The sequence below is a fragment of the Microtus ochrogaster genome, chromosome 26 (genome assembly GCF_000317375.1).
Source record: "Microtus ochrogaster isolate Prairie Vole_2 chromosome 26, MicOch1.0, whole genome shotgun sequence".
NCBI lineage: Eukaryota > Metazoa > Chordata > Mammalia > Rodentia > Cricetidae > Microtus > Microtus ochrogaster.
Genome location: NC_022025.1, coordinates 12,577,754 through 12,602,375, shown reverse-complemented (window position 1 = coordinate 12,602,375; position 24,622 = coordinate 12,577,754). Strand labels below are relative to the sequence as shown.

General features: G+C 42.0%; 1 protein-coding gene across 4 annotated transcripts in view; it reads right to left on the bottom strand.

Moving 5' to 3' along the window:
* Magi2 (membrane associated guanylate kinase, WW and PDZ domain containing 2) overlaps window positions 1–24,622 on the bottom strand; it is a 1,267,351-nt gene that overhangs the window by 198,709 nt on the left and 1,044,020 nt on the right. For all 4 annotated transcript variants that reach the window (XM_026784667.1, XM_026784668.1, XM_026784669.1 and 1 more), the window contains one exon: window positions 21,378–22,007. In XM_026784667.1, coding sequence (XP_026640468.1) covers window positions 21,378–22,007 — 630 coding nt within the window. The remainder of the gene's footprint in view (window positions 1–21,377; window positions 22,008–24,622) is intronic.

Sequence of the window (24,622 nt, the reverse complement as noted above, 5' to 3'; positions counted from 1 at the left end):
AGCACGCCGTTCTTGTCCCCTGGCGCCAGCTCAGACCCTGGGCATCTTTGGGTTCTGAGAAGGCACCAAGGGTGTGGCTCCCTTTCATCTCCCCCAGCTGAAGTCATCAGAAAGAAGCCTTCCTGCTTCTGTGCCACAAACCTCAATCTTACAAACTACCGTGCCTAAGGGAGATCCCTATCGACCTGATGCAAATTACCTTCCACCCATTTATAAGAGCCCATTATGGCGCCACAATCAGCCACCCGGCAGAACAAACCGTATGCTGGGATATGCCAATTTTAATTGAAGCACTGTCATGCAGGAAGTATTTAGAGACTGAAGAGGACTCTGCATGTCTGAGCTGGGGTGCAGAGAGACTGGCCTCCCCGTACAGGGTGCAGAGAGACTGGCCTCCCCGTACAGGGTGCAGAAGACTGGATGGCGAGAGAGGCAGTATGCTGCTGGATTAACTGAAGGTTCAGCTGACGTGGGCAGCAGAGGAGAAGATGGGAGGCAGCAGGAGCAGAAGTGTTCCCTGGTTGTCGGAAAGATTCAGAACGCTCCCTACCGCAGGGGCTTCTTCCGGGCATTTTGGATGGGATCCTTTTGAACGCGAACCTGTCCCCTCAAACAGAGTATTTCAGCATTTCTGGTCCCTGAGTGTCCAATACTGTAAAAATTATGTTTTACATTAGCCAATGAAGGAAAAATGCCTGGGTCGTAAATAAAAAGCATCGAAATTAATTCTTGCCATCTTGAAGATGAACTATATTGTATAGATTCTTCTTCTTTTGTATTACTAGCTAATGCTGTAACTGTGTTGCTGAGTCCGCAGCTTACTGGGGAAATAGGGTAACTTTGCCCTGCTATTGGCAACTGCTTTGAATAATCCCTCAAGTGTGCTGGTTTATAATGATACAGTTCCTAATCCTTTGTTCCGGAAGGTTCCACAAGCTCTTGTGTGAACCTAACTTTGCAAACTTCATTTTAAAGAAGGGGCTTCATCTTAAGCCAAATGGGTGATCCCTAGAAACGTGCCGCAATAGCAGAAATTTGAACAGATACCCTAAAAATGGCCAGTTCAGAAGACAGGGAGCAGGGCTGTAAAATATAATGAGGCCCAGATGTTCTTGGGAGGCATCCTGTCCTTGAAGATACCTGTCAGTAATTTATGGCTGTTTGTTAGGTTTTTGTGCCCCCAAACAGACCAATGCTTTCAGAAACTACCTTACCCTATGCTCTCCTTACCCAATCCCAAGACGACAGGACATGAACTCCCCTGATTACGGCGTTTCCCCTTTAAGAGTTCTGCCCTCCTAGGGCTGCCCACCACACTTTCTACACCCACCATGTTGGGGATCTGGAAAGCTATTGGTCCAAACTTGACTTTGAATATTAAAAACCCTCATGTAATTTGCATCGGAAATCCAGCTCCGTGAATTCATTTGGGGATCAGAAATTTGGGCATGACATTCTTTTTTCTCCTTATTTAATTCTCCTCCCCTGTTGGACTCCGGGCAATTCTTCAAAGAATTTTAGGCTGTGACGTGGTAGTGATTGGGATAGGCTGGCTGACTAGGGTCTAGAAGTTCAGGAATTGATACTTTTCTTTATGACTTTAGTTCCAAGGGTTGAGCCTTGGGCCTCCGCATGCCACACAAACACTCTGCCACGGGTCTACGTCCTCATCCCATAATTCTAAAATGATCCCCGTAGTTATAAATGTATCCCTCAAGAACCTTGTTGGAAGGTAGTTAATAAGAAAAAAAAAAACCCGAAAGAACACCAAGGCCAGCTGGCCTGAGTCTGAAAAAACCTGGGATAAAACCGGACTTGCTGAACATAGCGGACAATGAGGACTACAGAGAACTCAAGAACAAGGGCAATGGGTTTTTGATCCTACTGCACGTGCTGGCTTTGGGGGGGCCTGGGCGGTTTGGATGCTCAACTTACTAAACCTGGATGGAGGTGGGCGGTCCTTGGACTTCCCACAGGTCAGGGAACCCTGATGGCTCTTCAAGCTGATGAGGGAGAGGGACTTAATCGGGGGAGGGGGAGGGAAATGGGAGGCGGTGGCGGGGAGGAGGCAGAAATCCTCAATAAATAAATAAATTTAAAAAAAAAAGAAAAAAAACCCACACAGAATAAAAATAAAAATAATTCACAGATTTTAGAGATCTCTTGCTAGAAAGTATGAGTTTTGAGCAAAAGTTTCCAGGAAACACATGCATTTAATCGGGTTTTCTTAGAATAGTAGAATAAGTAATAGTTGTGAAATATTAAGCGGCACAAATGTAGCTGTAATATAACATTGCCCGTATCTTTTGCTAACAGGCGACAGTTTCAGGCGAGATGTAAGAATAAAGAAAAAAAAACACTTGTGGGCTCTATCCATTTGTAGAACTGTGGTGTTATTATTAGGCCAACAGCATGGTTAGGTGCTGAAGGACACTAGACTCATGACTTATAAGGTAGGTTAGCAAGGCTGTCTGCAGCAATGCAGTATTCTGCAGCAATGCAGTATTCTGCAGCAATGCAGTATTCTGCAGCAATGCAGTAATTCTTGCAACCACGCCAGTGACCGTGCAGTCCCCCAACCAGCAGAGACAGCGACCATGAGGGAATGTACTTAGAACACGATGTCTTCTCTGAGATCCCACAAATTCTCATGGATGATGATGGCTTCACCAATGCTATCACTTAGCGAAAGTTCAACTCGAAGACTCATGAAGAGCATTTAGAGGACTCTCCGGGAGAGGTGTGTGGTGCAGGAGATTTTAAATAATTTCTCTCGCTGCTATCAGAGCACGTCTAGGGTTTCTGAAGTATCCTCCGGCTGAGTGTTAAACGTTTAAATGGTGCAGGAGGAGTGGGGACCTGTGTGATGGAAAGACCGGTGTGGATTAGACCATGAAGGATCTGGATGCCGGAGGAGAGTCTGGTCTTTGTCCTGTAGAGCATACGGGGGAACACAGAGGTTTACTGAAAGCGGAAATCAAATCATAGAAATAGATAAGCTCTCGCTGCGGCCCCAGTCAGGCCGGCATAAGACGCGCACATCACAAGTGCTGTGACCCTTTAGTCTTGAAGGCCTGACAAAGCAAAGGACTCACTGCAGGAGTCTCTGAAGGAGCAGAGAAGAGGGAGACAACTACGCAGGAACAATGGTGAGAGAGTCAAGAGGGAGCAATCTGGAGGATGCAGGAGGGTTGGATGAAGAGCAAGCCACTGTTAGCAGCAGAGAAGATTGTTTTAGCAATGAAGTGGGCGTGGACAGGAAGCAGCAGGAGGTTGGGAGGGGCCACAGGTAAGGAAGTGCAGATGATGGGTGAAACCTGTTTCTCCGAGAATAAATCTCTTAAGCAAGTCATGGGATAAGGTGGAGAGGTCAGACACATATATAGATGGCCTTTCAGGGGCAAAAATAGAGGACCATCGTTTAGAGAGCAACACAGAATCAAGCAAAGTTTCCTGTAGGTCGGGGGAAATTGGGCAACACACAGGCTATAGGAACTGTAAAGGTGAAAGAAAGGGCATTATAGGGTGTTTATAGTAAGCAGGATGCTAACAGAGCAGGGAAGCGAGTGATGGGATTTCTAGGTCAAGGTGAAATTAGTGTGAATGAATGCAGGACCTACAGGGTCTTTTTTTCTGGAAACCAGAGTGGAAGCAGGGAGGATGGACCAGTTTCTAAAAAGCAAGGAGGAAGAGAGGAGCCCTACCTGGGATGGTGACATACCAGGTTACCTGCACAAATGCTGATTAACTTAACATATATTCATGGTCAAAAATATACTCATTGTATTTAGCGTTTCCATGTGCTGGCATGTAGATTTACACGCCAAGTAGCAAGTGGGATTTAGTAGGCATTCAAATCCCTTTAAACCATTGGCATATGTATTTTGGATATTTTTTTAAACATGTGAAAATCTGTATAGGTAAAATCTAATATTCATCCAAAAATTACAGCCATTTAACTGAAACCAGGCTCATTTATCCTTTGATCGGTGAATTTTATTTGAAATTTCGAGTGTGCTGCTTCAGAGCAACTTTTCCGAATCTCGCATTGGACGATACTCTATCTCATAAAACTGCTTTTGAAGCAAAATGCATCACAATGCCCATTGCAACTCACCCTCCTGGAAATGTAAAACTGATTTATCTAATGCACTACAAAATTCTCTACAAATGCGCCAACGTGGTGAAATAATGTTAATTAGGATGAGAGACAAAATATGATATATTTTCTTTAAATTTTAGAGCAATTAGTATAACTGTTACTAATGTGGCATAATAACTGCAATTATTTCCATTTGCATTTTTGCTGGGATTTATAGTCGTTAAAAGCCCGTGGTTTCATATTCTGCAATATGCGAAAATGAACATCACTTCATAGTGTTTTATAGCCAGATAATGCAGTAGGTGATTTCATTTACTTAGCTAACAGCCAAGCGCCTTACTTTTTATTTTTATTTATTTATTTTTTTGGTTTTTCTAGACAGGGTTTCTCTGTAGCTTTGGTGCCTGTCCTGGAACTAGCTCTTGTAGACCAGGCTGGTCTCGAACTCACAGAGATCCGCCTGCCTCTGCCTCCTAAGTGCTGGGATTAAAGGCGTGCGCCACCATCACCTGGCTCCAAGTGCCTTACATACATGCACTATGATTTACAGTATTCCCAGAGCCCTCCTGAGCAGACTATCTGGAACTCTCTGGTATGCACACTCTCCACTTAAATTTCTGCTCTCACAAATAAGCAATGAGCACCCTCGAGGCAGCCTGCCCATTTCGACATGGCTAGCACCTTTTCCAAGCTATTGCTTACTATACTATCCTGGCAGAGAAGTGTGCAATCTTTATTGTGATTTAAAAGCCTTTATATTTGTCTATTATTTAGTTTTGGTTTTCCAAGACAGGGTTTCTCTGTGTAACCAACCCTGACTGACCTAAAATTTGCTCTGTAGACCAGGGTGGCCTCGAACTCACAGAGATTCCCCTGCCTCTGCTTCCCGAGTGCTTGCTGGTATTAGAGGAGTATGCCACCACTGCTCAGTGATTTAAAAGCCTGGGAGAGTTTGAGATTTTCTCAGAACATTTATTATATATTAGTTACTTTTAGATTTGACTTTATAGTACTTCCTTAAAGCATTCACACCGACTCAGGCATTGTGATACACGCCTTTAAGCCCTGCACTCAGGAGGCAGAGGCAGGTGGATCTCAGTGAGTGTCAAGCCAACCAGTGCCACATAGTGAGACCCTGTCTCAAACAAAACAAAACAAAACCCCCAAACCAACCTGCACTTGAAAGCTGGCCATGCCCCTTGCTGGTCCCTACAGCAAGAGAGCTTGCCCCAGCGTGCAGGCACAGGAGAAACTTCACTGGCCATGATGGCATGGGCAGAGAAGAGCTGACTTCTCCCATCATCTGAGACGGATGACCCCAGCTACCTAGACTGACCATCTCAGCTACCACCCAGACCCACATCCGGGGCTTTGGGTTCACCCCACCCTAACATCTACCCCATGTAAGTCCTGCTGGAGCACATGAAGGAACTGGTCTTGTGGAATGCTACCTGCAGGATTTCCATGACTCAAGGTGTAGCTCGAATAATAAAAACCCAGAGACAGAAATTGGGGTTCAACCTGAAGGTCAGGAAAACAAAACAGCCAGCCACTGGATTTTACTTCTACCTCGATCCGAAATGGCGGCCCTGCCTCCAGGGATCTCCGAATGAGACTGTGTCTGAGAGCTGTCTCCTCATGTTTTATAATCCTCTTTAGGGCTGGGATTAAACACGTGCACCTCCGGGATTAAAGGCGTGCACCAGGACCGCCAGGTTTCTATGGCAAACTAGTGTGGTTTACTGGGATTAAAGGTGTTTGTCATCATTGCCTGTTCTGTAAGGCTGATCAGTGAGGTTGTTTTACTCTCTGAACTTCAGGCAAGCTTTACTTATTCAAAGGCAAATGAAATATCACTAACAGGGTGGCCATGGGATATCTGAGAGGAGTTTCTGTGAGATCCAGCGATAATGGTGCGCCAGAAGCCAGAGGCCTTAAACCAGACCAACAACTCACTGCAATGAACATTTCCAAGTAAAGCCACGTGAACATACGGGTCTACTGTGTGGCACACCTCGGCGCCCGTGGCAGGGCAGAAGCATAGCATACACAGGCATGTTGAGTCTTACAATGAGTAAAAAAGTTGGCCAAAGCAGCCTGTAGGAAAGCCATTTCCATAGTAACTCATGACGCATGCTCCTGACCTATCACAACACGCCAACCGTGACGGCCAGTTTCAGAGGCACTAACTAGAAGTATTCCTGCAGCAGCTGCCTTTCCCTAACCCCAAAGAACCCCCTGATCCTTTTGCAATAAAGAGATTCTGCATCAGACTCCCCCAGAGTCTGTGTCATTGCCCCTGGGCCATCTCATCCCCTGCCCCCCAGGGCGGAGACGGGTAGTGGGGCTCAGCTATAGGCTCCCAGTGCCGCTAAGACAAATGAAATGTTGGAGACGAGGGAAAGACGGAGGAGCGAAGAGGATTTTTTTTTGGTTTCTCTGTATGTTTGTTTTGTTTTTAACTTTAAAAAAATTTCTTTTTTGGGGGATGCTACAAGGGTGAAGGGTGGAAATGGGGTGAGTGGGAAATGAGAGGAATTGGGGTGCATGATGTGAAATTCCCAAAGAATCAATAAACAAATTATGTTATCTAAAAGAACCCACTTTACGTAAACGGACCAAATATATTTTATGTGAGTGAGTCCAATCATCGATCTATAGTTTCAGAAATGAGTAAAATCCTTATTGCCGCCTTCTTTTGGGCTGTTCAACCTTTCTCTTTTAGATTCCCAATTCTGCTACTGCTAGCATATCAGGTTAGTGAACTGCACTCTGAGCTCAGGGAAATTAGGATTGGGGATTAGAAGAAGTCAGGACACAGGCTTATGGCTAGCACAGAGACCATGAACTAATCTCTGTGGCTCTTTTCTCCTGGGACCCACAAGAAATGACTGCATAATTAAAAGTAAACAAGCTTATAATTCAAAACTCCAGATTCCGCGATTCTTTGTTCTATTTTTTTGTTTTGATTTTCTTATTTTCTGCTCTGATTTTTATGATATCGTGCAGTCAACTGGGTTTGAATTTGGTCTATTCTTTTTTTTTTTGTAAATTTTTTAGTTGCACCATTAAGTCCCGAAGTTGTTAGAAACCTCTACATTTTAGATGACACATTGTCTGTCTTTAGTTTTAGGAGCTGGTATCCAGAGCATGTGAGGGACATGATCAAATTTCCATGGGAATCAGAGGTAAGGATCACGATCAAACTTCCATGGAATCAGAGGTAGGGATTATCCCGGAACCTTGGGATTCTGAGTCCAGTTAGCTGAGTGGTTCGTTATCAGACCTAGCAAGCCAGTGCACATTTGTCTCTGGATAGCATATGATAAGGTTTACAGCCATAAAATGACAGTGCTTTATAGACAAGGTAAATGGCGTACCTGGTGGGTTAACTTGTAGGATTCATGTGTTATTACCCCACTAGAGGTAAACTCCGTAGAGAGAGAACTTATTTTTTCACTATCCACACACTGAGGACAAAACCTGGCATGAAGAAAGACAAATAGGCAAAGGCTTTGTAGATGAACCAAGAGAACTGAGTTCTGCTGAGGTTGCTGTAAAAGTTGGGGCACAAGAAAGCCAACAGGAAATAGTTCTGCCCAGTTGTGTTCACTCAACTGCATTGCTTGACTTACACACGTTTCTTCCAGACCCTGTTGTGAGTCTTTCCCTTCCTAAAGCCAGGGCAGCAGCATCGTTTTCAAAGTATGCCCACAGGGCCCTGAGGGAAACAAGGTCAATAAGGCCAACGCACTGTTCTTTCTGGAAATTACCTATTGTAGGTCAGATCTCCACAGAAGACAGCCATCCTTGCCTTGCCATCGCACTGATCCCAGCTCGGCCTTGGCAATCCTGCACACCTGCCCTAGAGCAAGCACACTGCTCTCGGTGAAGAATATGAATCTGTGATGAATACGAACCTTCCCTAGTAGTTTCTTCATTCATGATGGCCTCAAACTACCCAATGGAGCCAAGTGTTAGGACTAAGTTGGGAATTACAGTTGTAACTTATTATTTATACGTTGCAGTTTCACCTGAAATTGCTTCTAATGCCCGTTTCCTTCACATATACTGAAAACTGGCCAACAAATACACTTTTAAGTAGAAGAAGAAATATCTTTTTTATTTTTTAGAAGAAGACATATTAACTCTAGTATTTAACTCTTGGAAGGGGCACTGAGAGGGAATATTTTATGTAAAAATTTTTGCATTTTTATGTAAAAATTGCAGATTTGGTTTTTTTAATATTACTTAAACCTCATGATAAGGGTGATTGAAAAGTAACTTGTTCCCAAGAATTTCCTGATAAGCATGGATTTTGTCCCCATCCCTGATAAGGTCTAAGTGAAACGAAGCATGGAATATTAGGACCTGACCACAGAACAGGTTCTTACTTACACATCAGCTTAGATAGGAATGTTAATTCTTTTTGTCGTAAGAACTTGACCTCACAAAGGTGAAGGGGACAAAAATAAAGGCAGTCCAGGATAATGATAAAGGGAGAAGTATAATTCCGAGGAGGAGGAGGGTAATGGGAGGCTGGGAGGAGGCGGAAACTTGTATTTTTTTTCCTTTTCTCAATAAAAAAAAAACATTTTACACACACACAAAAAATCATAGTATACGAAATATACACACATGACAGATTGGAACACGGAAGAGGCTTTGCTCCTGAGAGACCAGAAACAGATGAAAAAAAAAAGTCAGTTTAAATTTTTTCCAACTGGCTTCAAATGGTCATATCAATGCAAAAGATGCAATCTTGTCAAAGTGACCCTGTTGTCAAATTCAATTCTAGGTCATTGGTCTTATTTACACTGTACTCGACACAATTTTCTTACCTTTCATCTCACGAAAATTTTCTTTGTAAAGCCGTTGGAGGACTTGTCTCCTCTTCTTCACGAGCCATGTTATCTTAACATGTATTGGTTTCTTTCTTGACTTTGAAAAGTGGAGATTCTGATGCCCAGTGCTTGAGGACCAGGTGTCCTGAACACATCCTTCAGGTAGGGTCCCCAGCCTCACTTGGACCCAGAGAAGAACTAAACAGAGATTTCTCAAAAGAAGAAACTCAAATGACTGAGAGAAACTAAGGACGGCAGGAAAAGGTCAATATCCTTGTTCAGCAGGGGAACATAAATTAAAACTCTTGTCCGGGGCAGAAAGGCTAATTTCCACAAACCAAATGTAAACGGATGCAGTCACTATGGAAACCAGTGTGAGCCGATCTACCATAGGACCCTGACAACTCCACTCCTCTGTGTGTACCCGAGGCTACACCCTACTACAGAGATCCCTGCTCACTCTTGCTCGTTGCTGCTCTAGCACAGTGGCCAGGTTATGGAAACAGCCTCGATGCCTATTAACTGATAAATCGATAATGAAAACGTGGTGCATTTATTTATACAGTGGAACATCATTCAGTTGTTAAGAAAATAAGATTTTCAGATAAATGCTTGGAACTGGAATAATCATCCTGTTTAAGGAAAACCGAGACCCAGAAAGACAAATGTTGTATGTTTTTTTTTTTTTTCTCATACGTGAATGTTAGCTGTGTATCTTCCAATATGTCTATTTAAGCTGGATTGCCCATAGACGCCAGGAAACCAGTCAAGGGCCGTGGTGGAAAAGAAAGAACACAGTTAAGGTAGAAGAGAGAACTCAGGTGGTGTGAAGTTGGGAATAATGGAGCAGAAAGCCCGGAGTGGGGTGGGAGATGGAGAGCCGGGTAGAAGAGGGAAGATGGGGTGTATAACTAACAATAAAACCCCCTCAAAAGGCACATGGATACCAAGCACTGTTGAAGCTGACAGGAATATATACACATATAGATATAAACAGAGCTCAAATGCTATTGCCTGACAACAGGGGTCAAGGACTGTTATCCAGACACCACAGGCTTTCAAATCAAATGCCCAGTTCCAGGCATAGCTCCTGGAGTCACATGGATGGAGTCACACAGTCAGTGGGAGCCACACGGATGCTCCTCAAACATTAAGGGTTACTGCTGCTGCTGTTGGTTACTCTCCACATCTGGATAGTAAGACGATTATTGAGGAATCTGTGTTATCAAGTCAGCGAACATGGAGAACTCAAGCTGGAACTCCCCTGGAAGCTTTATTCCTATTGGGTTTCTTTTATGGTGTTGGATGTGCTGTGTCTAGTATTGAGGGAGAAAATCATCAGTCCTACCCAGCTGTGAATTCTGCTGACCGCACTAAGGACTAGTTTAGCAAGATAGGCCCACAAGTCCAGGAGTGATGGAAATGTCACAAGAGTAACCAACCACGTGTTGGCTGGATTTAAAGTTCATTACCCAAGACAGAATTCATGTTTGGCACCAGTAGTGGGTTAAAGAGCTTGGAACTAGGTAGGCCATAGGCTCTAGAGGTGAAATTATTACTGGTCTTTCTGTTAAATGGACATAGTATTAAACTACCCTCAAAGGCTTGTCATTAAACCCGTAGTGTAGTGCGTTTCTCATCCCCCATCAGAGAAGATTCTTTTACAGGAGATTGTAATTAACAGAGAGAATTAACAGAGAGACGGTGGGGTGCGCTGCTTAAATGGAACATCACAGCCACTCCTCCCAAGGCTCAGGGATCACTGTGGAAGAGATCTCTTCAGAGCTCTGCTCAGTGGATGATGCCTCCCAAACACTCTGAATTATCTTCGTAAAAGGGAGAAAACATATTCACGCACAAACACTTATTACTGTTTGTCAGCCTAAGAAAGGAGGACACTGGTCTGTGAGAACCTCTGGAGACACTTCCTGGGGAAAGAAAGAAAACTTTGCTAATCCAATTGATTTCAGTTTATGAGAAATCTACAAATTAAATGGTCTCAGTCTTACTTTACCAGTGTAAGAGCGAAAGGCGGGCATGGTTGGACGGCAGCCCGCCATCTTGAGTTTGCTTTACTCCAGAGACCAAACAGCAGTCTATGTGGGCTAAGAGTCAAATGATTCTTGATATCACAGGAGGTTGAACACCAGAAAATGAAGCATTGATGAAGAAATTGATGTTTCTTGTATTGTTGAAATAGAAAAGTGATTAGCAAACCCAATTAAAAATAGCACTCATACTAGAAGCCCTCGGACAAAGTAGATTTCGCAAAAATAGAGAGTGCTTGATATGATTCTATCAAAACACACTTGGAGACACGAATAAAACAGGTACTTTCATAGGATAACAAACATTTTAAAAACTCAACTCAGGAAAACCAGAAACTCTGGAAGATAAATCATGGTGGGAGAAAGTCAGTCAGTCATAAAAGGTGCCAATTCTTCCTTCAAACAGGACCAAATCAAAGTTTGCTGAGAAACAAAGAACTGAGTGATTTCAAAGGTTCTATCTTCAAAGACTTGGGGCCTTTAGTGCTAGTTCAACTGCTTCACAGGAATGACAAGCTGACGCTTTCCAAGGCCGAGAAAAAGAAGATGCCAGATAATCAGCATATGCAAATGTTGATGTAAATTCATATGCAAACACGCAGAATTTAGGGTTACATGATAACCATACTCTATTTAGATTGAATGTAGTTTATCCAGGGAATGAACTCAGGTCATCGGGCTTGCTGGCAAACCAAGTGATAGTTTATAGTGATAGCTCACTTACATTTTAATAAATAAAACTCGCCTGAAGATCAGAGGGTAAAAACTAAGCCACTAGAGGCAGTGGGACATACACCATTAACCCCAGAATATGGGAGAGAGAGACTGATGGATCTCTGTGAGTTCAAGGCCACCCTGGACTACACAAGATGGGTGCAGAAACAGATCCAGGTGGTGGTGGCTCACACCTTTAATCCTAGTACTCGGGAGTCACATGTCTTTAATCCCAGCACTAGATGGGAAAATAAGGCAGGAGGAGACAGAGGCTCAGGGCTCAGTATGCAGTCACCCAGCCTTGGTAGAGGTAAGACTTCTTTAGTAGCTTGACTGTTTTGCTTTTCTGGTCTTCAGCTTGAACCCCACTATCTGTCTCTGAGTTTTTATCATTCATCCACACACCTTTGCCCGCTGAGTCATCCAGCCAGCTCTTATCATTTTCTAAAAATAAAAAAAAAACCATTTCAGTGAAATAGGAATTGAATGTATTTTCTGGAAGTGGCAAACACTGCTCTGGAAGGGAAGCCAGTATTGTGTTTAACAGGATAAGATGTGACTTTACTAAACTCATGAGGAAAACAGTTTTTCCGTAATCTAAATGACTGGTGTTCTAAAAGAAGTAAGGATCTGTTTCATTGGCTGTAAAGATGAATGGGAGGTATGAAAACAAGAAATCAGAAGGTGTCTAGCATGATGGAACAGCCCCATAATTTGAGCACTTGAGAGGCTCAAGAAGGGATAGATTGTATAGGGCCAGCCTGGGTTACATACAAAACTAAATACTCCAAAGGGAAAAGAGAAAAAAGCCAAGAGAACACCCAACGCCTCAAACAACAGAAAGTGTGTGATGTTCACTTATGCTTCCAAAGCCTAGGGAACAGAATGAAAAAGATACAGAAATAAGAAGATATATTTGTGAGGTCACACATAAAATTAACATTCAAGAAAAAAAAAACAACCATCTCTTCCTTATTTTACATCTTCAGCACCCTTGATTAAAATGGTGTTGTTTACTTCTGTGCAAAAAAAAAAAAAGAAAAAAAAAGAAAGAAACATAGATTAGGTATCTATGTTCTAGTCATGAAAAGGGCATAATCATTTACTTTATACTTTTCTTCTTCCAACAGAATATCAACACCACAAGAAAGAGATATTATTAGTTTATTATTTATCCTTGAAATCCTCCACAAGAAGAAAGAAGAACAAGAGTTGGCCAGACGGATCAGCGGGTGAAGTCACCTGCTGCCAAAAGGAATGATTCTCAAAAGTTCCCCTCTGACATCCACAGGTGTGCACAGTAGGTGCATGCCTTCCAATAAATAGTGAATAAGTACATACATAAATAAGTAAAGAGCTGCAAAAATATCTTAGTAAGTAAAATAATAAGGAGAGATGAAAATATCTAACACAATGGCATTGAAGAGAAGGAAAGAATTTGTACTATGTGTACCACGGATGTGCAGTGTTGTGCAGGGACAGATGGTAAAGATGCAGAAAAGAATGGAAGGTGACACTAGCCACTGGCGGGTTTCTGATTTAATGATAAAACATAAGAAGAAATACTTTCCAGCTAACACATCATGTTTCAACGTAAATTCATTTAAAAAGGGAGCACCTAGGCTATTCTGTAAAACTCCGTGCATGTAAAGGGCTGGCACCATGTAAAATTTACCCTGAATAAAATTATTAGAAATTAATACCAGAAAAAATTCGGAGAATTCAAAATGTTTGAAGAAGAAAAAGAGCAATTCTAATAGAAATTGCGAGGGAAAGTGAAACCTCTTCAGCTGAGCGGAAAGGGAAAACATGGTCTTTCCAAATTTATGGAGCTCAGTTAAAGAGACGTTCAGAGGAAATTTATAGCTAAATGCTTTATTGAAGAGAAAAATAGAGTCACTGGTCTGAGGACAGACCTCGAAAAGCTATAAAGGGCCAGTAAATCAAGCACGCTGCTGAAAAACGAGATGGCAAGGAGCACAGTAAAAGATATTGAAACAAAACCACAGAGAAACAGAATCAATCTTCCCGAAAAATTATTCTGTAACATTGCTTCAAAATTTATACTAACAAATTCTAATACTTACATAAATGATATAAATTGCCCATAGGTACATAAATTATCAGAACTAGTTTGTAAAGAGATGGAAAATGTGAACAGACCTGAGTGAAGAAAAGAAACGGAGTTACCTACTGAAAATGAATTTAACCAAAGTGTAGCTTAGGTGCCTTCATGGGTGATTTCATCCAAATGTTCAAGGAAGAGAAAAGCCAGACCCTTTCAGAATGGAGGAGACTGGGTGGGACATATTTTCCAGCTCATTTTATGAGACTACTATTATTCTACCATCAAAGACAAAGACCATAAGAAACAGACACAACGTTCTCTGTCCATCCCCAACAAAAACACAGGCAACCAACCAGCAACGTTCAACAACATAGCATGGTCAGGTGGTGCAGTGTCCAGAACACAGAATTAGAATCTAAGCTATGTTATACACTCACTATATTAACAGAACAAAGGGTAGAAACCACCCATCCATTTCAGTGCTTGCGGAAGACATGTTTGAGGAGGCTGAAGACCCACTGATCATGAGAAGCCACATCCAACCAAGATTGATAGGATTTTTCTCAACTTGATAGGGAACACCTAAAAGCCTTATACCTAATATAGTAAATAGTCCAAGACGAATGATTTCCCCCAAACCAGCAGCAACAACAAAAAAGCACACCTCTTGAGATGTCGCCTGTTTAGCATCACACACACTTGGAAATTTAGCGAATTAAGAAGCCCTGGCTGACTTTAGCTGACAACCTAAAGGTGCCTAGAATTATCTGGCAGGAGAGCCTCAGTTGAGGAAATGCCTAGATCACATGTCCGAAAGACACTGGGCATGTGTAGGGGTTACTTTGGTTGTTAGTTCATGGATGGAGGAGGACCCAGCCAACTGTGGGCCATGTCATCTCTAGGTGGGTGGCGCTGAGATTCACACTAAAGCTAGCCAATTACAAGCTGGCCTGCCTTCCTGCTGGCAAGCAACCATTTCCAAGATTCCTGCGTCAGCTGATAAATGAGCTCGTCAGTTGGAAGAAATACTGTATGGAAGAGAAAACAGGTGGCCTTGAAGGCCCTGCCGGGGAAGGAGTTGCTTGCCTCAGTGATGGACTATGATAGAGAACTGTAAGCTGAGAAAAGTCATGTCTTCCCCTGAGTTGCTTGTGATCAATGCTTTGTTGCAGGCCCAGAAAGGAAAATAAAACAAACTCAAGGAAAATGTGTCAGGGACTTACAAATTCAGAAAAAGGAAAGGGAAGATATAATTATATAGAAAATATCACAGAACAACAAAAATCATGCAAGTTTACATAAATTAGCTGTAAATAAATTGAAGACAACATTAGGAATGTTAAAAGCACGGGTTACTCCGGCAGATGAGCTGGGTTCTGTTCCCAGAACCCACATGGCAGCTCACAACCGTTCACACCTCTAGTTCTAGAGGGTCTGATGTTCTTTTCTGACTTCTCAGGTATCAGGTATGCACACGTTACACAGACAGACATGAGAGCAAAACACGCACACACATAGAATAAACCTAAAATAATAGAAATACTAAGAAGCTTAATACAAGAAGCTCGGGGTTTGTGCTTGCTTGAAGACCTTGCTGTGAGAAACTGAAGGAGATTTAAAGAAGAGCGGTTGTGACCCATTAGCAGGTTGAAAAGTTCAGTCTGAAGTTGGGAAGTTGTTCTGTAATAAAAGGCCTCTGGAGGTCTTTTATTGAATGGAGTAAATACAAAGTCATTGTCTGTGGTATAATAAATCACACATGGAGAATCTACATCACTCTCCCTCACCACAAGGCTCAGGGGCATTTTAACAGAAGGGGTAGAAAGATGTTAAGAACCAGAGGGTGGTGAGGACCCAAGAGAAGCAGTGTCTTCTGGACATGACAGGGTAGGTGCACTCAGGAGCTCAGGGTATCTGGAGTTGCCTGCACAGCGTCTGGACAAGGCCACAGCCCTCGACATTCCAGCATGGAACATCAGGGGCTCCCGAGTCTCCACCCCAACTGAGAAGAGCCAGTTTTCTTTAAAGGTGTGGCCCCCCAGGTCAACCATGCTCTACTGACTGCCCTACATCCTGGCACGTATGGGTAATACAAATTCCATTTGCTGGGTTATTAAAAGTGTTGGGGAGCACTAAGTTGGAATAAAGACAGGAGGTGGGGTGGACCTGGGAGAAATTAGAGAGGACTTAGGGATAAATCAGATCAAAATACGTTGCAGACACATATAAAATTCTAAGAATTAATAAAAACTCTATGTTAAAAAGGCCAATTCTAACGTCTCTATTTATATAAAAATTGAAAGACCTAGAATAACCAAAACTATTTTGTAAAGGAGGAAAATTTGGAGGACTCGGACCGATTTCAAGATTTAGCACAAAGCTACAGCCATCTAGAAAGTGTTGCATTAACATAAGAATGGACAGGCATACAAAGGGAACAGAATAGACAGTTTGGAAACAAACCTTTGCATCTCTGTGAGTTCATTTTCATCACAAGTGCCAAGACTTTTCAATGAGAAAGAACAGGTTTTATTGTTTCTCCAGCCAATACTGCTATAACGATTTGTATACAAGTGCAAAATGAAAATGAATTTAAGTCCATAGTACTACATAAAAGTCAACTTTAAACTAGCTTAGAGCACTAAGACTAGACTTTCTAGAAGAAAAGAGGGAAGCCTTTGTGACTTTAGGTTAAGCAAAGACAAGATACCAAAAGAATGAGCCATGTTAAAATGAACCTGATACATTTTCTTTTACCCAGTCACAACCCCATAATCCTCTGTCCTTCTGCCCAAAAGGCACCAACAAGGAAATGGACAAATGATCCACAGAGCTGAAGGAAGCATTTGAGGATTATCTATTGACTTAGAGTTTGCATATATAATGAGCTTTTGTCATTTAGGAGGACAAACAGGTTGCTGATATAGTGTGACAGAGAATTGTTAAGCATGTGTCAGGCCTTGGGTTCAGTTCTCATTACAAAAGAAAAAGAAAAAGAAAATTAATAGTCCAATATAAAATTGGGAAAATAATTAATGATATATATTACTAAAGAAGTCTATAAATACCAATAAACACATGAAAACATGTCAAAATATCAGAGATATCTAAGTTAAAACCATGAAACTGTATCAGTAAGTCTACTTTCAATAGAATGACTATACTAAAGATTTTTTCAAGTCAAACATAAGAAACAATGCAAAAACTAGGACTTCAGAAATTGTTATGATGTCTTTGCTTTAGGGAATATAGAAGCTAGCCATTTCGGAAGCCATCTAGACAATTTATTAACAGATTAAATATATCCTTTTTATATAACGCAGCAATACCATTTCCGGGCATCTATTTCCCAAAGTGAGAACATCAGTGTAAGCAGACAGTTGCATCCAAATGTTCAGAAAAGTATTATTCATAGATGGCCAAAAAATGAAAACAACTCAACACCCACTGTGAGTATTGCGGTTCGTCAGGCACTTTCATGAAAGGCACTTCCATTGAGGGATGGCATTTGGGTACAGAGTGATTAATAAAAGGTCCATGCCACTGAACAGTAAAGGTAATAAAAGAAATGAACTTTTCATACATGTGTATCTGTTAGGTGTTCCTCAAGAGCACTGTGATAAACAGAACACTATATATCATATGATGTTAGTCATAACAATACCCTGAAAGATGAAACAATTCAGGCAAGCAGATTAGTGGTTCCTTGAGGCTGAAGGTAGGGGAGGAAAGGGGTGACAAACGGATCTGAGCGTACAGGGGATGAGAGATGTTTGCTATAAGCCACGGGATTATTCGGCAATTCATCGGTCTCATTTTACAAGGTAAGCCCATCAGAGCCAGAGACTCTGTATGGGGGATTACACCAAATGCAAAGCGTGTTGGAATCATTGCCTTGTGAATAAAGTGGCCATTTCTGGCTGTAGATTTCTCCTGTAGCTTATCCTCTTCTGTTCCAAATTGGAGATTTTAGCTTCCACAGTTCAGCACTATTTGCTCATTAACTGGGCACAAGTTCTCCTGTGCATTTGGGGTTTACTGATTACATTTCTATGTAATAAGTGCGAAAACAGCCACACAGTCAAGAAACCTGCTTCTCACTACCAGGTCTCTGTCCCTTTCCTCATTGTAAAAGTAGAGATCGGCCTTCCTGCAATTGTCTTTATTGAGAGGTTTTGGTAGGTGTTTAGGGTCCAGGCAAAAGTATTCCATTTAAGACACTCCCAGATATCCAAGGACATAGAATTACTGCATGCCTAAAGCTGCTGATCTGTAGCTGGGGAAAGTAAGCGTGCCCTTGTTTTACCTTCCTTGGAGATGAGAAAGGCGATGACCTAAAAGGAACCTTGCATTAAAAGATTCCTAACTCCTTGGGCTCATTTTCACCTCAGTTTATTGATGATTTCAGTCAGGAGATTTACGGCTTGTGTCTTACTCTCAGGAAAAATAATTCACCATGTATGCACAAACTGGAGGAGGACAAACCTCCACAGCTGCCTCTGATAGGCATCAAGCCCTGGATCAGATGATTTAGAGGCCTGGGTCTCCTCTTTGTTTCAACCACTTAGTAAATGCTGCAAACTTCAGATCTGAAAGGCCTTCAGAGTTTGCTACATTTGGTCAAAGTGCTAATGGGCCAAGGGTCATAAACTTCCCCTGTGTGTACATAGGTTTCCTGGTTACTTTCTAAGCCTGCAGGATTTTGTGGATCTAAATAGCTGGGTAAGAACAAAGAGAATGGACAGAAGCTGGAGCAGAAATTGGAGCAGAAGTGTCCCAGAAAGGAGCAAAAATAGGAAAATGAAGAAGGAGATGGAGAAAGAGCAGGAGCAGAAGCAGAGGTAGCAGAAGGAGCAGGAGCAGCAGCAGAAGAAGCAGAAGCAAAAGCAGAAAGAAGAAGGAGGAGGAGGAGGAAGAGGTGGAGGAGGAGGAGGAGGAGGTAGCAGAGAATTGGAATTGGAATTAGAATTGAGACAGAGAATTAGAATTAAGAAATTATAGACAGAACAGAAGAATTAGAGAACAAGAAAGATATAACAATAAGAGACACACTGTGGAAAAATCATGTGTGAGTTGCTTCATTTCCTCTCAGACCCCCTCAGTTATTTTTTCCCTCTCCAACTGTGGCCTTAGCTGGACTGTGAAGGGTTCTTAGAGGCTGGTATCTCAAAAGACCCCATTGTGTAACTATACCATTGAAGAACTCAGTGAAATATATACTTTCAATCGACAAAGGTTATGATATATAAACTACACCATATGGTAATATTTCTAATAAGTTAAATATTTCCTTCTAATCAAGACATTTTAAATCAAAACGTACACATGCATTTTGCCATTATAACTTCATTAGAATATATATTTCATATATGTGTCACCAGACTACATACTGCCTATAGATATACATACAATATATATTTTCTTCTAATAAAAAGATTGAAAATATAGGTAGGACAGAAAATTACTTTTCATTGTATGCTTTCCAAATTATTTACTAAAAAATATTCAACTACCTGCATCATTGCTTTATAGATAAAAAAAAATACTAAAAAATAAGACAAACAGCCATGGTCCTGAAATAAGGACCTAGCCTTGAGGATCATCTAAATGAGGTCATAAGCATTTCTGAGTGTCCTGTAACAAGAGAATCCAGACTATCACACAGTCATGGGGCATCTCTTACTAACTTCAGAGAAGAGTGAACACTGTAGGAATTCTGGGAGCCTCAGTAGGCAGACAACGACTTTCAGATTCCACAATGCTGCTCTAGTGAGAAAGGAAAGACATTGCTCACCTAAAGGAACAAAATGCAGACCCAAGTCTCATCACTGGAGAATGGAGAAAGTGATCAGAGCGAGCGAGAAAAGGGAGAGCAGGGAGTGAGAGGTCAGAGAGAGCAGGATTTAGGGAGAGGTCAGAGACCATGGAAGGGAGGAGAGCAAGGCTGCCCAGCTCCACACACGCACACAGATCACACACACACACACACGCACACACACACACACACACACACGCACACACAGATCACATACACACACACACACACGCACACACACACGCACACGCACACACACACGCACACACACACACACACTAAAATGCTTTCAGAAAGGCACAAATTATAGTACAGCAATGAATTCAAAGCATTTTCCTGCTATGCTACAATTTAATAGAAGCTATTTAAAAACATGTGTTCAAATTTCTTCCTGTGAGCCAAACAATGGCTACAATACATCGATTTTTCAGCTATACCACTTAATATTAGAAATATTGTCCCAAAATTTGAGTTTTTCAACTGAACATTAGGAATATATAATTGTTTAAATTAGAAATATTTGCCTTAATCTTAAACAAGCAATTCAAGAAGTCAAAATACACCATCAACACTTAATTACCCAAATTCACGTGCCACTTTATGACAAGGCAGTATGAAGGCAAAAATGTGTGACTATTTTGTTATCATACTAATTTCCTCTGGGTCATGGGAACTTTGCATCGCGTTGCTCGGAAAAGGCATAGCGCTTGCTGAGTCAATAATGTAACCCTTCCTTGAAGGGAAGAAGCTGCAGAGAGGCCAGTAACTCATAAACGTACTTCCCTCAGCTTTGAATTCTTTTACTTGCAGTTTTAAAATGACAGCTCCCACTTTGTTTCGGGAGTGTGAGGAGGCAATCACGTATGTTCAGTCACACAGGTTTGTCATGCATTGGCTACGCCGCCACCATACTGCTCTTGACCCTTCTCCTCTGCAGCTCCAGGGTCAGCTGAGCTTGGCAGACACAGAGCGAGGCATGTACCTGCTGTTACCGTCAGGTGAGATGGCCTGGCAAGCCTGCGGCGCCATCCCACAGCTGAGGATTAAGGACTTCCCGCCCTGTGTCCTGTTAGCTGAGAGGGAGGAAAACCTGCTCCGCCTGGGCCTCGTCCTTCACAGCGGCAGAGAAGAAGGAAGGGGCCTTAGCTTTGCCCCATTAATTTTCCACAAAGATGGAGAGAAGAGCTGTAGGGATTCAAAGCTCCCACGAGTCCTTAAATTGTGTTCCATGTTATTCCTAGAGCTTCCCGTCCTAGCCTGTCCCATCGCTTTCTACCTGGCTCATGGCAGACATACTTATCCATGGTGACAGATAGTTGTGTCCATAGTAGAGGACTGTTCCTATTCACAATTATTTGATCTGAACCCAGCTCCTGGTGGCCCTTTGGAGGAGTGGACTGGCCTCTCCAATGCTGGCCTGGAACCCACATACGATTCCCAATATTGCTTCCCTCAGTAAACCAACAGGCATGGACCGAGTTCTGTACAGAACCAGGTTCTAAACCTATGTGACAGAACGTAATCTATCCATAGCCGGGACCCATTATTTACCCTCCCAATCTGTATTGCTATGTTGGTACGACTGGAACACTACTATCATAGCGTTTAATGTAAGACACAGAAACCCAGATATTAAGTTCACAGTTTTCTCTCTGCCCTTTTCATTTTTTTTTAAAATAACGGCACGATTTTACGCCAGCCTACAGAAACCTTCATTTGACCAATGTGTTTATAAAGAGTTCTCATCTACCCACACACTGTATTGCCACATCCGTGTTTGTCTTACCTCCTCGATGGATGACCAAGGAAGTCTCACTTCCGACGGGGCAGTCCTTCAGTATGTCCACTACTTCCGTATGGCTCAGGTTCTGTACATTCTGCTGGTTGATCTCAACAATGAGATCCCCTTCGCACAGCCCAGGGCATCCCTGAACGTCAAGTATTTGTTTCACCCGCTGTCCCGTGGGACTGTCGGCAACGGTGAAGCCAAATCCCTGGGCACCTTTCACAATGGTTAAGGTCATGAGTTCAGCTTGTGTGGCTCCGGAGGAAGCCATAGACACATTGTCATCATGGACGGGTGGTGGATACGTGCCATCGAGCTGACCGTCAGCTGGCATGGAGTGCAAAGAATGAGGTGGTCGATCTGTAACTGGCTGTGAGGTCCGAGAAATGTATTCCAAATACGTCTCATAGTTATGTCTTCCATTGGCCATCAGTGGCGGCGGCCTCTCCATTATTGCGAGGGGTGGCACCATGCTGTTGGCAGGATCTTCGGGGTCAAAGGGCAAAGGGTAGCCACGACACAACACCAAGTTGACACTCTGACCAATAGGAACAGACTGGAAAAGTTTGACGACGTCTGCATGAGTGTGCCCCAGGACGCAAACTTCATTAATATAGACAATGACATCACCTGCAAGGAAAAGGAGAGATTGACAACGTGAGGTAAGTTCAATCAGCGCTGACATAGAGAAAGGGAGGGTTATTTATGAGAACTCTGAGAGAATTCTCTGCTTCTCAGTGAGCAGTGAGAAATCCATTAGAATAACACTTCAGGTCTCTGTAGGTGACGTGAGGCTACAGAGGTCTGCCAACAAGAAGAATGGCCAGACGCTGGAAGAGGGGCTACTTGGCTATCCTTGAAACTTGGAAACAACTCCATATTTAAGCTAAGAAAAAAAATGTTAGAAATATTTGTACTTTGAGGAAACATACATTTATGTTTTTTCCCTTTCTTTTCATTTTTATTTCCATTTTAGTCCAACTAAGATCAAAGCGTCTTCAAACTATTGAGAAGTGATGGCCATGAACTTTGGATGAAAGAGAAAGCCTTGGTGTTTGAAGGCTTGAATACCACCCTTCCTCCTCTGTAAAGACCGTGAGAATGAGTTGAGGTAATGGCAGAAAAGGCTTGGCTCAGTGTTTGAACACTGTCCGAGTGCAGTGACCGTGGACAGAGGGGACTTGGGACCCCGGGAGTCAAACAGGAAGCTGTCACAGACTCATTCTCTTATTTTGGAAAAATAGTGATGGCATTTCTTCTCTTCCCTCTGTGAATTATCACAGGTTTGTGGAAGTCTACTGGTTAAAAGCTAGCTTTATGAACTATTCACTGTAAAATATAATCATTAAAATGATTTCTCCTCCTTTAAATGCAAAAGACATGATTGTTTGAGATCATTGTTTTAAGATTTCTTAAATTATGATCCATCCATCATCTATCCTACCCATATGTATGAATAAAAGCTTTATTTTTGGAGAATGATTCTATCACGGATTGGTATTTTTATCCGCATGAACCAAATACTTGAAAATTGAACTTGCAAATTAAAATTGTGGCTGATGTTGCTAGGGGCATATGAGGATTGTCCAATGCACCTATAAATGAATAATTCTATGAGCAAAACAATCCTAAGTAAAGTGGCCACAGCATCATCAGTTTGATTAATGGTCATACTTCTAAAGAAATAGATGGATGGGGCTGGAGAGATGGCTCAGTGGTTAAGAGCATTGCCTGCTCTTCCAAAGGTTCTGAGTTCAATTCCCAGCAACATGGTGGCTCACAACCATCTGTAATGAGGTCTGGTGTCCTCTTCTGGCCTGCAGGCATATACACAGACAGAATATTGTATACATAATAAATAAAATAAATAAATATTTTAAAAAAGACATAACAGCTTTTAAGATGCTCCATTAAGAAAATTGTTGTCAATTTTGGTGGGAGGGGCATACCTTGAAGGTGACACTTCCTACCCATGATTAATCCCAATAAAAACACAAAATAATAATAATAATGATAATGATAATAATAATAATAATGATAAATGGATGGAAAGGCTCAACAGTTGCTGCCAGAGGATCCAGGGGAGGGTTGCTTCTAGAAAATGCTAAAGCTTATGGGCTGGAAACACACTTTGACAGTCTCGGGATAGGTGCTGATGCATTGATCCCACACCCGGCAGAGATGAAGCAGCTCTTGCGTCTCTGCCATTAGCGTTACTCACTTGAGAGTAGCAGCTGGGAACGCCTCGGCATGTTTTTTTTTTTTTTTAAACTAATTCTGTTCATCTCAGAGTCCTAGGAAAATACCAGAGTCAGGTAGGCCATTTTTCTCCTCCTTTACCCTTCTCTACCCAACCTCAGGCTCTGGTTGGTGCTGAGGGTCAAACCCAGGGCCTCTCACGAGTTAGACAAATGTCCTACCACTGAGTCACATCCGAAGTACTGACCTCTTCTGTTCTTAAATGTAGTCATAATACATTTCACTTGTGCAAAAGGTTGAAGAAAAAAAATAACATACGTGTGCAGCACTATCTGCCTTGATGATTAGTAAACTGCTTATGTCAGCAGAAACCTCCACAGCACCCCTTTTCCTAGTTGTGCCCATTTATTACACTTTCTGAAAGCAACTGTTGTCTTCCACCTGAAGCTTGATAATTGGAAGCACTTTACATTTTATGGTGTACTTAGGAAACTATCTCTGAATAATAATAATTTATGAAATAATGATCATCCTTAAAATGTGAACTTTAAACTTTTTGTAAATGAAATACATTTTAATATTCTGTAATTCCCTAAAAATGTACCTGTGATATTCATGGATTTTAATGCAGGTACTTTTAGGCCATTAACTTTTACTGGGTCTTTTGGATGGCCATACTATTATTTATTAATCTTTACCTATTATCTCATTACAAGTGTTTGGATACTTCAAAGACTACTTTGTTGCAAACTTCTTTCATGGATCAGGTGACAGACAGAGCTTTTTGACCTTGGCATGGAATGACTGCCCATCAACCACATGTGCTTATGGTTTTATTAGAGAACAGCAAATGGCTAATACAATAGGTCATGCACTGGTGGTATGTCGGAACTGCCATTGCTTCTTATCTGGCACATTCTTGATACTCTCAGGTCTACTTTTTCTAAATGTAGCTGGTGAAATCATGGTTTTAATTTGCATTTTCAGATTGCTAGGGAGGACAAACGTCTTATGTAGGCTTCCTGTTGGGTGCAACTCATCTCATC